We start from the raw sequence: 15,491 nt of genomic DNA on the forward strand, positions 1-15,491 counted from the left end.
TGGGTGAGTAAGGGAGTGGGTAAGTGGGATGGGTATTTAAGTGGGTGAGCAAGGGAGTGGGTAAGTGGGATGGGTGTGTAAGTGGGTGAGGAAGGAGTGGGTAAGTGGGATGGGTATTTAAGTGGGTGAGTAAGGGAGTGGGTAAGTGGGATGGGTATGTAAGTGGGTGAGTAAGGGAGATGGGTAAGTGGGATGGGTATGTAAGTGGGTGAGTAAGGAATTGGGTAAGTGGGATGGGTATGTAACTGGGTGAGTAAGGAAGTGGGTAAGTGGGATGGGTATGTAAGCTGGTGTGTAAGGGAGTGGGTAAGTGGGATGGGTATTTAAGTGGGTGAGTAAGGGAGTGGGTAAGTGGGATAGGTATTTAAGTGGGTGAGTAAGGGAGTGGGTAAGTGGGATGGGTATTTCAGTGGGTGAGTAAGGAAGTGGGTAAGTGGGATGGGTATTTAAGTGGGTGAGTAAGGAAGCGGGTAAATGGGATGGGTATGTAAGTGGGTGAGTAAGGGAGCAGGTAAATGGGATGGGTATGTAAGTGGGTGAGTAAGAAAGTGGGTAAGTGGGATGGGTATTTAAGTGGGTGAGTAAGGGAGTGGGTAAGTGGGATGGGTATTTAAGTGGGTAAGTAAGGGAGCGGGTAAGTGGGATGGGTATTTAAGTGGGTGAGTAAGGGAGTGGGTAAGTGGGATGGGTATTTAAGTGGGTGAGTAAGGGAGTGGGTAAGTGGGATGGGTATTTAAGTGGGTGAGTAAGGGAGTGGGTAAGTGGGCTGGGTGTTGAAGTGGGTGAGTAAGGGAGTGGGTAAATGGGATGGGTATTTAAGTGGGTGAGCAGGGAGGTTGGGTAAGTGAGTACACGAGTGAGTGGGTTGGATGGGATGGTTAGTGAGTGAGGAGCTTGGGTTAGTGGGGTGGGTGAGTTTAGAGGGTGGTCGGGTGAGTACATGAGTGAGCAGGATGGGTGGGTGAGTGATGTAGTTCGGTGAGTGGGATGGATGTATGAGTGGGTGGGTGGTTGAGTGTGTTGGGTGAGGAGTGTGTGATTGAGTTTAGTTTTACGCTGCACTCAGAAATATTTCAGCTATATGGCGTCGATCTGTAAATAATCGAGTCTGGACCAGACAGTCCAGTGATCAACAGCATGAGCATCGATCTGCAATTATTAAATAATTATAACTGGTATGATGGAGTACTCCTGTCTGTGTAGCTATGATCACTCACTCACTCACTCACAATATATGCTCAGGAATAGAGAGTCGTCGCATCTAAAATGATCAAGGTCAGGTAAGAATCTTGATTGCTGGTTGCAGAGGGATACATTACGATGTGGGACGTGAAGGGATTCCTGGAAGATGTCGAGTCTGAGGAACCGGTAAGTAAAATGATGAGTTTGCCGCATTTGACTATCAGTGATAATGATTACATGTCATATCGACGAGGAAGTAAAGCCTGCAGATATACAGATTGTAGAAATACACCACCATGGGTGCTGATAAACCCAGAAATATAATCGGGCAAATCTGGGATTGCTCATTATACTCATAAAACTTGTGCCCAAAAGGTTGAGGCCTCATTATATTTTCAGCCAAGACAGCTCAATAGAAAAACTATATCCATCAATTTTTTTATACATATTGATAAAAACTGTAAAGCCACTCAATAATATTTTACTATTAATTGAGAAATGTTGTATCCTGCAATTTTGTCCATCCCCTATTGGATGTAACTATTCATCTACTTATTGGTAGAACCAGGAACTTCATTTGATACTTGGGATAGATTCTCCCATCGTGCCTGTTGCCACTTAAGTTGCCAAAAACCTAGAACTGCATCAGAAACATATGATGAGTCCACCTATGGTGACAGTACAGACATTGGTAACCAAAACCAGGAACTGCATCAGAAACATGGGAAAGGTTCACTGATGGTGACAGTAGTCACTCTGGTTGCCACAACAAGGAACTAAATCAGTTAGAAGGGAAAGTTCACACATTGTGTCACTGTTCTGTTCAGTCACCAAATCAAGGATTATTATCTGTGAGTTAAAATGTTACATCACATCGGCAATATTACAGACGTTTTATGATTTGGAGACTTCATCAGAAACGTACTAATTTAAATCCATGGTGCCAGTTTTGTATAACATTCTTGGATGGTTGGAATCGGTGTTGTCTCGGTCTTTGCAAGTTGGATTAGCGTGGACTTGAAGGCCTCCACTCCCATCTCGAATTGCACTGGTTGGTGGGTGTGGTGCCACTGTAATTGAATAAAATAGTCAAATAAGTCAAACAAACAAATTTAAGTCAAACAATTTGAAGTCAAATAGGATATACATTTAATATTATGATAATTCATTATAATATTTTCTTACCTGCAAGACCGCTTGAAGGAATCCATTCTGGGTAATCACGGACGCTTTCCATCCGGCGACTACACAGCTCCAATACTTCTTTTCTCGGATGGTTTTCCTACACCGATACTTAAACTTGTCATAGATCAAGTGATTTTCCTCAGACACCACAGACTGCAAAATACTGACTTTATATACTCCGTTTGTGCAACTGTATATTATGTTTAGAACTATCTTGTAAAACGTATACATGTACTAACCAGCTGTGTTAACTTTTTACCTGGAGAGGTATTTAAATAAGTATTGGGGTCATGCGCTAATCTGAAGTACGGTAATCCAATGTTTTCATAGCAATCGCGCTTTGCAGCACTTCTAGAACAACTTTGGTTTTCGCTTAACCGGGAATTGGGAATATTGAAATTTCGCTTTCCCGGGCCGACACAGATCAGTATGACAAGGCAAAAACAAAACTCTAGACTGACTGAAAGTCACTTTTTCTAATTAAAATGGCAATTCACAATTGATAACATAAAGATTTAGGATGATTCTATTATTGTTTTTTGTCTTCAATTTGAGATGAAAAATCCCTTCAATATTACAAGTAGGAGTTAATGTGATTTGAATGAGTAGATTATATTTGTGTTTTAATTTTAATCTTGATAAAAACAGAGATTGTTTTTTCAGCTAACATATTACAAGTTAGGATTTGCTTACATGTGAAAAGACAGAGGGAAATTTAGGGATGTTCTGAGTGTTTAGATTTTACTTCAACATTGCAGAATTTCAGCAAAATTAAAAAATCCAAATTAATTATGTTTAGTGATAAAAGAACATGCATTTGCATAAATAACGCCTATGATATGGTATTAATGAATAAAATTAATGAATATTTACAGTAACACTGTCTCATTTTCTCACTTTGAAATTGTCACGTCAGCTTTCGAGCTCTGGAAAAAAACTTTAATTACTCAAAATTTTCGAAAGCAATTAATTTAATTTCTAAAACTTCATTGCAAAAAGAACTGACCTTTCTGAAATCAATTAATTAAATATAATTTCAAAGATATTTTTAATAGCACCTAATTTTCATAAAATGCAATTAATTTGGACAAATAAAATGAATCTTTTGATTAGAACTTGATTTGTATGACAGTATTTCTTCAGTGATTTTGTACTGCTTATCCACTCATTCAATCATTATCAATGTTCTCTTTGTGCATTATTTTGCAAATATACATGTGGTATATTTGCAGTATACAAAATCATCATGGAGATTAGTTTTTTAAGTTTACAGGGTTTTCTTGCATGTTTGAGAAAGTGTATATGCTCATATTACAATGGTCCATGAATTTGTACATAACCTACCTCAAATTACAGTCAAACACATGAAGGTGGTCCAAACTTACAAAATACTTTCCTATTGTTAATAAATAGAAAAATGAATCAGCGTGCATTATTTAAGCTAAATATTTCCCTGACATGTATGAAACCATGGTCATTAATATGTAGTGATCCTTGAAATCCAATGAATGGTATGATCATTTGATTTCTGAATTACTCACATCCAGAGCCATCTATAAGCTAACAAAAAGTATGATGAAGTCTTTTTAAAACCCACTTTGACATTATTTTAAGGAGCAGTTCGCACATAAGAATGAGTATAGATTTCCACTAAGACAGAAAACATCAACACAAATGTTGAGAATGGACAAGGAAATACAAAATGTTGCATCTTAGCGATGAACAATACTGACTGACTGACTGAGTTTGGTTTTACGCCGCTTTTAGCAATATTCCAGCAACATCACGGCAGGGAACACCAGAAATGGGCTTCACACATTGTACCCTTGTGGGGATTCGAACCCGGGTCTTCGGCGTGGCGAGCCAACGCTTTAACCACTAGGCTACCCCACCGCCCCCGATGAACAATAATACCAACAGAGTACCTACAGCCCAATAAGAGCTGTTCTGGGTGTCTGTTATTTCATCCATCAATCACACTCACTGTTTACATGATAATTGTTTTATTCTTTACAAGACTTGTATTGTTGGGGTTGGTAACCATGGAGGAAAATATTAATGCTCTATACAGAAGTCTTTTGATTAGTTTGTCCAGAAGGTATCTTGGTGGTAGTATAGTTCAAGGACTACTCGGACCAGAAATAGGGTCTATTTGTGCCAGGCTAACCCCAGAAAGTGTGAAATTATGGAAAGTTATTTCCCTTTGGTTTGAGCCAGCCGAAACTGTTTTATGCGAACCTTCTTTTCAACAGGTTGGACATACGTACAATCAATAAAAGATTGAACTAAGGTTTATTTTTGTTTTTATTTCTTAAAATTGGGGTACAACTACTACTACTAATGAATGTATTTTCACAAACATTTCTTATTTTCATTTTAATGTCAACAAATGTTTGGTATCCTTCTGATAAGAAATGAGTGAGTTAAGATTTTTAGTCATATCGGCAGTATTTCAGCCTCGTGACTACAAGTTATGCATTCATGACACATAAACTTAGAATATAACACCTGTGGATGATAAGGAAAGAAATTGATCCAGGCCAGAAATGTGAATTTTGTATATGTACCATAAGGAAAGACTGAAGTATTATATTCATTCATTGATGGTTCAACCGCCTCTGTGGTGTAGTGTCCTCCTTGAGAGCAGAAGGTTGCGGGTTAGATCCCCGGCTGCGTCATACCAAAAGACATTAAAATATGGTACTTGTTGTTCCCTGCCCAGTGTTCGGCATTAATGGTTAAAACAAGGACTGGTCATCTTGGAGTCAGCATAATGTGTCTGAGTGGGCTTTTCATGCTTAAGTGCAGCATGGTATCCAAGGGAGCTAGCACTATAAAACCAGCTTAAGTCAGGGCTATTACAAGCAGTCACACATACACACGCATGCATGTTCGTCATATGAACGAAATATTCTTAAGTACGACGTTAAGCCCCATTTCACCTCACCTCATTCATGGTTCAATAAGTCCTTCATATTTGGTTAATCTGTGTTTTCAGGACAAACTGAAGCAAATTGTGAGCTGGCGAGCTCACCTGACAAAGATTGTCTCCCTTGTCTACGTGGACTCCCTGAAGTGTATTCTGTCAGGGTCAACTGATGGGTCAGTCAGGTGAGACATGGTTTCGTAAATGTAACCGACTTGCCTGTGATTGAGATTCCAGTAAACCCAGCTTCAAGCCCCTTTTCCATCTCTATTCTTTACCCTTCTACAACTGAGGGTGGAGTTGGGAAGATGGGTTTGGAAAGGTGAGGCTAAGAAGGTGGGGTTGGGAAGGTGAGGCTAAGAAGGTGGGTTTGGGAAGATGGGTTGGGAAGGTGAGGCTAAGAAGGTGGGGTTAGGAAGATGGGTTGGGAAGGTGAGGCTAAGAAGGTGGGGTTAGGAAGATGGGTTAGGAAGGTGGGGTTAGGAAGATGGGTTGGGAAGGGTGAGGCTAAGAAGGTGGGGTTGGGAAGGTGAAGCTAAGAAGGTGGGGTTGGGAAGATGGGTTTGGGAAGGTGAGGATAAGAAGGTGGGTTTGGGAAGGTGAGTCTAAGAAGGTGGGTTTGGGAAGGTGAGGCTAAGAAGGTGGGGTTAGGAAGATGGGTTTGGGAAGGTGAGGCTAAGAAGGTGGGTTTGGGAAGGTGAAAGGTGAGGCTAAGAAGGTGGGGTTAGGAAGATGGGTTTGGGAAGGTGGGAGGCTAAGAAGGTGGGTTTGGGAAGGCAGAGGCTAAGAAGGTGGGGTTAGGAAGATGGGTTTGGGAAGGTGAGGCTAAGAAGGTGGGGTTAGGAAGGTGAAGCTAAGAAGGTGGGGTTGGGAAGATGGGTTTGGGAAGGTGAGGCTAAGAAGGTGGGTTTGGGAAGGTGAGGCTAAGAAGGTGTGGTTGGGAAGGTGAGGCTAAGAAGGTGGGGTTGGGAAAGTGAGGCTAAGAAGGTGAGGCTAAGAAGGTGGGGTTGGGAAGATGGGTTTGGGAAGGTGAGGCTAAGAAGGTGGGGTTGGGAAGGTGAAGCTAAGAAGGTGGGGTTAGGAAGATGGGTTTGGGAAGGTGAGGCTAAGAAGGTGGGGTTGGGAAGGTGAGGCTAAGAAGGTGGGTTTGGGAAGGTGAGGCTAAGAAGGTGGGTTTGGGAAGGTGGGAGGCTAGAAGGAGGGGTTTGGGAAGGTGGGGTTGGAGCTAAGAAGGTGGGTTTGGGAAGGTGAGGAAGTTAAGAAAGGTGGGGTTGGGAAGGTGAGGCTAAGAAGGTGGGGTTGGGAAAGGTGATGCTAGGAAGGTGGGTTTGGGAAGGTGAGGGCTAAGAAGGTGGGGTTGGGAAAGGTGAGGCTAAGAAGGTGAGGCTAAGAAGGTGGGGTTGGGAAGGTGGGGGCTAAGAAGGTGGGTTGGGAAGGTGAGGCTAAGAAGGTGGGGTTGGGAAGGTGAGGCTAAGAAGGTGGGGTTAGGAAGATGGGTTTGGGAAGGTGGGAAGGCTAAGAAGGTGGGTTTGGGAAGGTGGGAGGCTAAGAAGGTGGGGTTGGGAAGGTGAGGCTAAGAAGGTGGGGTTGGGAAGGTGAGGTAAGAAAGGTGGGAAAGGCTAAGAAGGTGGGGTTGGGAAGGTGGGTTGGGAAGGTGGGGCTAAGAAGGTGGGGTTGGGAAGGTGAGGCTAAGAAGGTGGGGTTGGGAAGGTGAGGAAAGGTGAGGCTAAGAAAGGTGGGTTTGGGAGAAGGTGAAGGCTAAGAAGGTGGGGTTTAGGAAGATGGGTTGGGAAGGTGGGGCTAGGTTAGGAAGGTGGGGTTTGGGAGATGGGTTTGGGGAGGGTGAGGGCTAAGAAGGTGGGTTTGGGAAGGTGAGGGCTAAGAAGGTGGGTTTGGGAAGGGTGGGCTAAGAGGCTAAGAAGGTGGGCTTGGGAAGGTGGGGAGATGGGTTTGGGAAGGTGGGGCTAAGAAGGTGGGGTTGGGAAGGTGGGAGGCTAGAAAGGTGGGGTTGGGAAGGTGAAGAGGCTAAGAAGGTGGGGTTGGGAAGATGGGTTTAAGAAGGTGAGGCTAAGAAGGTGGGGTTAGGAAAGATGGGTTTGGGAAGGTGAGGCTAGAAGAGGGTGGGGTTGGGAAGGTGAGGCTAAGAAAGGTGGGGTTGGGAAGGTGAGGCTAAGAAGGTGGGTTTGGGAAGGTGAGGCTAAGAAGGTGGGGTTGGGAAGGTGAGGGGCTAGAAAGATGGCTTTGGGAAGGTGGTTTGGGAGGCTAAGAAGGTGGGGTTGGGAAAGGTGGGGGCTAAGAAGGTGGGTTTGGGAAGGTGAAGGAAGGTGAGAAGGTTGGTTTTGGGAAGGTGGGGCTAAGAAGGTGGGGTTAGGAAAAGTGAGGTTTGGAAGGTTGAGCTAGGCTAAGAAGGTGGGGTTGGGAAGGTAAGAGGCTTAGAGGTGGGGTTGGGAAGGTGGGAAAAGGCTAAGAAGGTGGGGTTGGGAAAGGTGAGGCTAAGAAGGTTGGGTTTGGGAAGGGTGAAGCTAAGAAGGTGGGGTTAGGGAAAGGGTGAAGGCTAGAAGGTGGGTTGGGAAGGTGAGAGCTAGAAGGTGGGGTTAGGAAGATGGGTTGGGAAAGGTGAGGCTAAGAAAGGTGGGGTTAGGAAGATGGGTTTGGGAAGGTGAGGCTAGAAGGTGGGTTTGGGAAGGTGAGGCTAAGAAAGGTGGGTTTGGGAAGATGAGGTGGCTAAGAAGGTGGGGTTGGGAAAGGTGAGGCTAAGAAGGTGGGTTTGGGAAGGTGAGGCTAAGAAGGTGGGGTTGGGAAGGTGAGGGCTAAGAAGGAGGCTTTGGGAAGGTGGAGGCTAAGAAAGGTGGGGTTGGGAAGGTGAGGCTAAGAAGGTGGGTTTGGGAAGGTGGGAAGGCTGAGGGTGGGGGTTAGGAGAAGGTTGGTTTGGAAGGGAAGGGTGAGGCTAAGAAGGTGGGGTTGGGAAGGTGAGTCTAGAAGGTGGGGTTGGGGAAGGTGGGAGGCTAAGAAGGTGGGGTTGGGAAGGTGAGGCTAAGAAGGTGGGGTTGGGAAGGTGAGGCTAAGAAGGTGGGTTTGGGAAGGTGAGGCTAAGAAAGGTGGGGTTAGGGAAGATGGGGTGGGAAGGTGAGGCTAAGAAGGTGGAGTTAGGAGGCTAAGAAGGTGGGTTAAGGGAAGGTGGGCTAAGAAGGTGGGGAGGCTAGGAGAAAGGTGGGTTTGGGAAGGTGAGGGTGGGGTTAGGAAGGTGGGGTTAAGAAGGTGGGGTTGGGGAGGAAGGTGGAGGCTAGAAGGTGGGTTTGGGAAGGTGGGGCTAGAAGGTGGGGTTGGGAAGGTGAGGAAATTGAGGGCTAAGAAGGTGGGGTTGGGAAGGTGAGGCTAAGAAGGTGGGGTTGGAAAGGTGGGTGAGGCTAAGAAGGTGGGGTTAGGAAGATGTGGGTTTGGGAAGGTGAGAGGCTAAGAAGGTGGGTTTGGGAAGGTGGGGAGGCTAAGAAGGTGGGGGTGGGTAGGAAGATGGGTTTGGGAAGGTGAGGCTAAGAAGGTGGGTTTGGGGAAGGTGAGGCTAAGAAGGTGGGGTTAGAAAGATGGGTTTGGGAAGGTGAGGCTAAGAAGGGTGGGGTTGGGAAGGTGAGGCTAAGAAGGTGGGGTTGGGAAGGTGAGGCTAAGAGGTGGGTTTGGGGCTAAGGGCGGGGTTAGGAGGGTGAGGCTAAGAAGGTGGGGCTGGGAAGGGGTGAGGCTAAGAAGGTGGGGTTGGGAAGGTGAGGCTGGGAAAGGTGAGGCTGGGATGGTGAGGTCTAAGAAGGTGGGTTTGGGAAGGTGAGGCTAAGAAGGTGGGGTTGGGAAGGTGGGAGGCTAAGAAGGTGGGTTTGGGAAGGTGAGGCTAAGAAGGTGGGGTTGGGAAGGTGAGGCTAAGAAGGTGGGTTTGGGAAGGTGAAGCTAAGAAGGTGGGGTTGGGAAGGTGAAGCTAAGAAGGTGTGGTTGGGAAGGTGAGGCTAAGAAGGTGGAGTTGGAAATGTGAGGCTAAGAAGGTGGAGTTAGGAAGATGGGTTTGGGAAGGTGAACACTAAGAAGGTGGGTTTGGGAAGGTGAGACTAAGAAGGTGGGTTTGGGAAGGTGAGACTAAGAAGGTGGGGTTGGGAAGGTGAGGCTAAGAAGGTGAGGTTGGGGAAAGTGGGGTCGGGAAGGTGAGGCTAAGAAGGTGGGGTTGGGACGATGGGTTTGGGGAAAGTAGGGTCGGGAAGGTGGGAATGGGAAGATAGGAATGGGAAGGTGATGACAATGATATAGGGGAAAGTTGGATATGAGAAATGGGGATATGACCATGACAGATGGTCATTTGGAGCTGTTGATGATAATTTTAGAATGCTTGTTTTATGGCAGACATATTGAGAAAAGAAGGCAATCAAGATTTTCAAGGAAGTCCAGATTATTTCATTTCTTTAAACACAAAGGATTGTTTTATATCTATCAAATGCCATGAATGTCATGTACTGGTCTCCTGCCCTCCCTACACTAGTTGTTCTTCTTCAGGGTGTGGTGGGGAAACAAGGGAAAGTTTGTTGGGTTCTTTAGCCAGCATCGGCCGTTCAACTTCCCTGCCACAGAGGAGACTGCAGGGTCGCCGACATTACCTTATGACATTACGGAGGTGAGCCATCTTTACCTGTGTTTTAGATCATACCAGTTGATGTTCTTCTTTGTAGGACAAGGATTTTCATTATGTTTCAAGTAAATGTATGTGAATGATATTTCAAAAATGTTTTTTTCATATATTTCTGAAAATATAAATGTGTTTAAGAAAGTATTTTTAAGAAATAATAGCCACAATTCTACCATGACATTTTAATAGAAATACTTCATTCTTACTTGTCTGTCGGGTGTATGATATCTGTGTCAGGGTGTAAGTGTGACATCAGTGCTGTCTGTCTATATGGAAGCTAATGAAATGTTCCATTTATGAGTGGTGGGAGACAAATGAGCTCTTCCATTTATGAACATTGTGTAAACCCAGCTATTGCCTAACATTAAAGCAGTGTGCCAATACTAGACAGCCACATGGCACCTGTTGAACTTTTTGTCCAGCAGAAGCATAGTAATGTGTGGTGAATTGAAGCAATATTATGTAGTCACTGTTCCCAGGCTTTTACTTGATTCAGTGGTTAAGAAAAGCTACCACCGGTCATCTCTGGTTAGAATTGGTCTTCAGTAACCCATGTTGTCGTAAGAGGCGAATAATGAGATCTGACGGTCAGACTCGCTGATTGGGTTGACTAAAAACGTATCCCAACGGCGTAGATCGATGCTCGTGCTGTTGATCACTGGATTGTCTGGTCCAGATTATTAACAGACCGCTGCCATGTAGCTGGAATATTGCTGTGTGTGGTGTTAAGCAAGAAACCAACTATCATCTCCATGTATTTATGTGTGATGAAGGAACGTAGTTTTGAGGAGAGTACTGATACAATGGTATTTGGAACAATAATACAGTCAAATCCCAATGAGTCGAATGCCGGTGTCTCGAATATTATGCATAACTTGAAGTACCAGTCGGTCCCGACCATTCCCTGTTATAGTTGTCATCAGTTGATTTCCGGTTACACGAATTTGTCTCATAAATACACACGATGACTCGAGAAGGAAATTTGGTCCCATGAGATTCAAACAACAGCAATCTTGTATACTTATATAGCCGAAGTCAGTCAATGAGAAGTTGATTGGTGTAGCAAACTGATCCAATTAACAAACCAACGCGGCTCACACCTTTCCGCCATTGACGGGTGAGTTCAAAAGACAGATTAGTGATTTTACGGAAATCACTGTTTGTGCTAATCAGACTGGAACTGATAAGGTGCCCCTATTAGTGATATGGAAATCATTAGATAAACAAATGCTTAGTGGAGGAGTTAGGACTGGATCATCTTCTTTTCTACCTCATAGACATACCTATGTCTCGAATACATCGATAAGTCGAATTTATTACCTGGGACCCAGCGATTCGACTCATCGGCATTTGGTTGTATTTAACACAAGGTTCAATTTAAGGCCATGACAATGTTTTATAATTCAGCTAAAAATGTCAGTCCTTTCTTTCACAGCGGCCCCTAGCTCCAGTGACGCGGAGGAAAAGTGCGACCCAGAAAATCCGAACTGCTCAAAAGTTTGAGTACCCACTCATCTTTAATCAACAGAAGTGAGCTTGCCATGTTTATAAAAATATTGTTCTACGTTATATCCTGCGCAATACTATTTCCATACCTAACATGGAGACACGGGTGACTCAGGCGTCTAAGGCACTGTAATTCATTGTGAATTTGCATGCCAGGTTTCTTGTTGGTTCACTTGTTTCTAGTTAGTACTTTGAACTCCCTAACAAACTGAAGGAGGCATATTTTTAAGCCAATTAGGTGTTAACATTATACTATTAATCACTTAATTTCTTCACCATCTCAATCAGAAAGGTTTTATTTGTACATTATGGTGGTTTGAAAGTCTTGACAAGCTGATAAGAAAGATTCGCTGATAAGAACATTCACCTGACATGACCTCCAGTTTAGGTTTATTGAAACAGAAACACAAATATTTGCTTGGTTACCCAATCAAATGCAATTGCATCAGTTACAATTTTGTTTTGCAACCTAGCTGTTTAGAACGCATCAGGAAAGTATTAACAAATAACCAGATGATTCAAGCCACCTCCTGGTCATATAATCTCAATTTTGTTTTTTTAGGTGGCGGCCATTTCGAAGATCGGCGTATTTGAGGCCCAAGTCAAAGCCACCACAACCAGAGGACAAGAAATTCTTTAAAGCTCTCATAAAACCAAGGGTAAACATGCTAGTTGGAGCATCCATATCAATCAGTGTTTCTCATGTCCACCATCATCTTCAGAATTTGGACAGAGCATGAAAGAATCATAACATAAAACATAAAGAAACAGAAAAAATATAAAATGTCTGTGTGAAAATCAGCAAAATATGATACAGTCCTCCAACCAACCTCATCTACCACCCATGTAATAAATGACCCTTCCCTTACTTTGAATATATTTCTCACCCCAAATGTTTTTATTGACACAGGAAATTATTAATTATATTCTGGAACAGTCGGCCAAAGGGTCTTTGTCACAGCTCTGATGTTCAAAAGTGATAATTTAGGAGGCTCTTGATTCAAAACTTCAGAAGAAAATCTCAAGGACCAATTCTCCGATTTTGTTAAGTCAGTCATGGCAGGAATACTTGTGTATGTTGTTTCCCAAGAAACGGTTACTGTTTATGCAAATTGTAAGCATGACTGGTGCCACAAGCAGAGCAGAACATGCTTACCTTCTTCACAAACACGTAATTATGTAACTGGTTTTCAGCGATCCATCCCTACAGCTCTCATGACTATTTTGGTTTCATGCTCCATGGAATCTATTTCGGCTGATGAGAGAGACTGATTGTTCTTTGGCAATGGTGTCAATATTTACACAGTTAAGCATCAATATTATCAGGTTTCTGTGCCTAATTTAAAGAACCACGAAAATCAAATCGGTTTACCCTTGAGCATGTTGTGTCTGATATTTGAGATAGTTGATTTCCAGATAATTGCCAAGTGCTTTATTTATGAATGTGTTCACAGGCATACAATCATCATCTTGAGAGCTCCACAACAGGAGAAAAGATGCAAGGAGCTGTATTCAGGGCTCTACCAGTGTATCGGGTGAGTTTGGCTGGACTTGAGTGATTGGGGTTCAACTCTGCTTTGAACATTGTCTCGGTTATATCATTGCAAATTCATTCATGACTGCTCAAAGAAACTATATTAGAAGTATAAATACACAACCTCATTTAGAAAGTGGTCAAATGTAACACATACCAGGTATTATATTTGGGATAACACTTTCTCAGTAAAGTACAGATTCTAAGGTACTGTCGGAAATAGAAAAAAAACTGGGTTTTTTTCACATTTAGATCCACAATTTATGTAGTTAATATGTGAAAGTGTGAAATATCTGTTAAACTTAGTTCGGCCTAACTACAGTCTCGGTGGTAGGGAGATAGGAAACGTAAAAAAAGTGACTCTACTGGGGACTGATTAGTGCAGAAATGAGCAATGTGTTTTTTTCTAAGTCAAAGTCAAGTTATTTGGATCAGACCTTGGTTTTATGCTAATTAGTGTGCGATGATATTGTATTACAAAGGACACTTTTTAAATGCCCATTTAGAAATTAGACTTAGCTTCATTAGAAATGATAGCTGACATACAAAATAATATTTTTACTTGTGAAACTCTTAAGGATGTAGCTACCATGGAGTCTCACTACCACTATAAAAACAAACAGACATGGGGGTCGTCTCAAAAGCAAAACCAGGTCAGATGTCACAGACGATGGTTGGGGTCGGGCTGGGGTACTGAGGTATAAGCTAAGATAAGATAATCCTTTAGGGGAATTAAACTGGGGAAGTAACAATTTACAAATAATATCCCGTCCTGTCGATCTTCGGGTGGCCATGCCACCATATATATTTTGAGGCATTTAATACGATGGCTGATTTAAGCCTTTCTATGGGTATCATACTGTTTTACATATCTTAACATAAACTTTAGGAAAAAAAAAGACACGTTAGATGTTAATCAATATTTGAGACATATTAAACACACAAGAAAACGCATAGAATATCTTGGAGATGACCCCTTGTGACCGTAGGCAACACGTGCATTTCATGCTAGGTGTGTCGACGGTCCGTCATCATACCTGGCCGAACGACCTAATTGTCATCTATAGTCTGATCTATTGTTTTAAGCAGCTGTTCCTATTTTTTCTAAGTTTTTCCCGATTTTACGAGTAAACATGCTTTTCAGGATATCCTATTACGCATCCCACTGAACACCCAGTTAGGCCAATGTGGGTTATTTCGACATATGCTATTTGCAATTGTGTAAATTTTAGGGATACAGAGTAACAGCCAAAAAACATTTTTCTTCTATTTCCGACAGTACTTTAGTACTCTAAATCTAGTACTACCAGTAAAATCGTCCGATTACCTTTTTGTGGAAGCTTCAGTGGCTGAGTGGGTTAGACGGCTGACTTTGTGTGCTGGTGATTAGGTGCCTGACTCTGAGGGTGGGGGTGTGAATCCTCAACAGAAGCTGTACTTTACTGAGAAAGTGTAAGTTAAAGTTACCCCATTGGCACACGAGAGGTTCGTCTATAGTCCGTTTGGCTCAAAAGCGGACCGATGAATTGCAATCTAACTCGAAAAGTGATAAACATAAAATACTCAATGAAACGCTGATCATAATCAAAACATCATACCCACTCTGTGAGGTTTTTGCATACCCACTCTGTGAGGTTTTTGCAGAATTTTTGTCCTAATGAGGGAGGAGTGCAGAGAAAGGGACAGCCAGGTGTTCGAGAACGGATTGAGACGGCACAGCACAGGTTAATGAATAAACAACTTTGTCTGTGAACGTGCTTCTCGAACACCTGGCTTTCCCTTTCTCTGCACTCCTCCCTCGTAACAAATAGTGAAGTGTGTCAATATTTTAATGATAGTTTGTTAAACAACTTTTTTATTTTTAGGACAAAAATTCTGCAAAAACCTCACAGAGTGGGTATGATGTTTTGATTATGATCAGCGTTTCATTGAGTATGTTATGTTTAGTAGTTTTCGAGTTGCAATTCATCGGTCCGCTTTTGAGCCAAACGGACTATAGTTACAACACAGCTTGTCCTGCCTTTTGATTGACAGGCGTAGGGCATGAGGGCGTAGCCCCGAGATGCCACTACGCCTCTCAATCTCAGCCAGGGCAAATCGTGTTGTAACTAGACGAACCTCGAGTTGTGGGTAGGGTAACAGACTTGTACCATGAGATTTCGGCGGTGTGTTTAAAACAAAGTGGCGGGAAAATGAGTGCACCATATGACGTCATGAATATCACGTCATACGTGCCATCTTAGCTTGTTCACGTTTTTAAAAATTAATTCTCAACCATGGGGGACATGGAAACAACTTTCATACCCAGCAGTGATAGCGTGAATGAGTGGAATGATGAAATTGATGATATTACACTTTCCCAAGTTGGTGAGGCGATGGAGTTGAATTTAAAGTTTGAGGACCTAACTTTATCCCAGTCTTTGAACATTTACGAAGTGAGTGGAAGCGACCAAATTGACCTGGACGTTGGATTATTTGATCATCAATTCAACCCGTTTTCT

The 15,491-nt window shown here is 43.1% G+C and overlaps 1 protein-coding gene across 1 annotated transcript in view; it reads left to right on the forward strand.

Moving 5' to 3' along the window:
• Positions 1-15,491, forward strand: part of LOC124287341 (WD repeat-containing protein 64-like) — a 73,696-nt gene that overhangs the window by 48,921 nt on the left and 9,284 nt on the right. The window contains exons 23-28 of the mRNA XM_046723839.1: positions 1,307-1,368; positions 5,366-5,478; positions 9,821-9,938; positions 11,386-11,480; positions 12,019-12,115; positions 12,911-12,991. Coding sequence (XP_046579795.1) covers positions 1,307-1,368; positions 5,366-5,478; positions 9,821-9,938; positions 11,386-11,480; positions 12,019-12,115; positions 12,911-12,991 — 566 coding nt within the window. The remainder of the gene's footprint in view (positions 1-1,306; positions 1,369-5,365; positions 5,479-9,820; positions 9,939-11,385; positions 11,481-12,018; positions 12,116-12,910; positions 12,992-15,491) is intronic.

Source organism: Haliotis rubra, unplaced genomic scaffold (genome assembly GCF_003918875.1).
Source record: "Haliotis rubra isolate DU_JTF1 unplaced genomic scaffold, ASM391887v1 Scf40, whole genome shotgun sequence".
NCBI lineage: Eukaryota > Metazoa > Mollusca > Gastropoda > Lepetellida > Haliotidae > Haliotis > Haliotis rubra.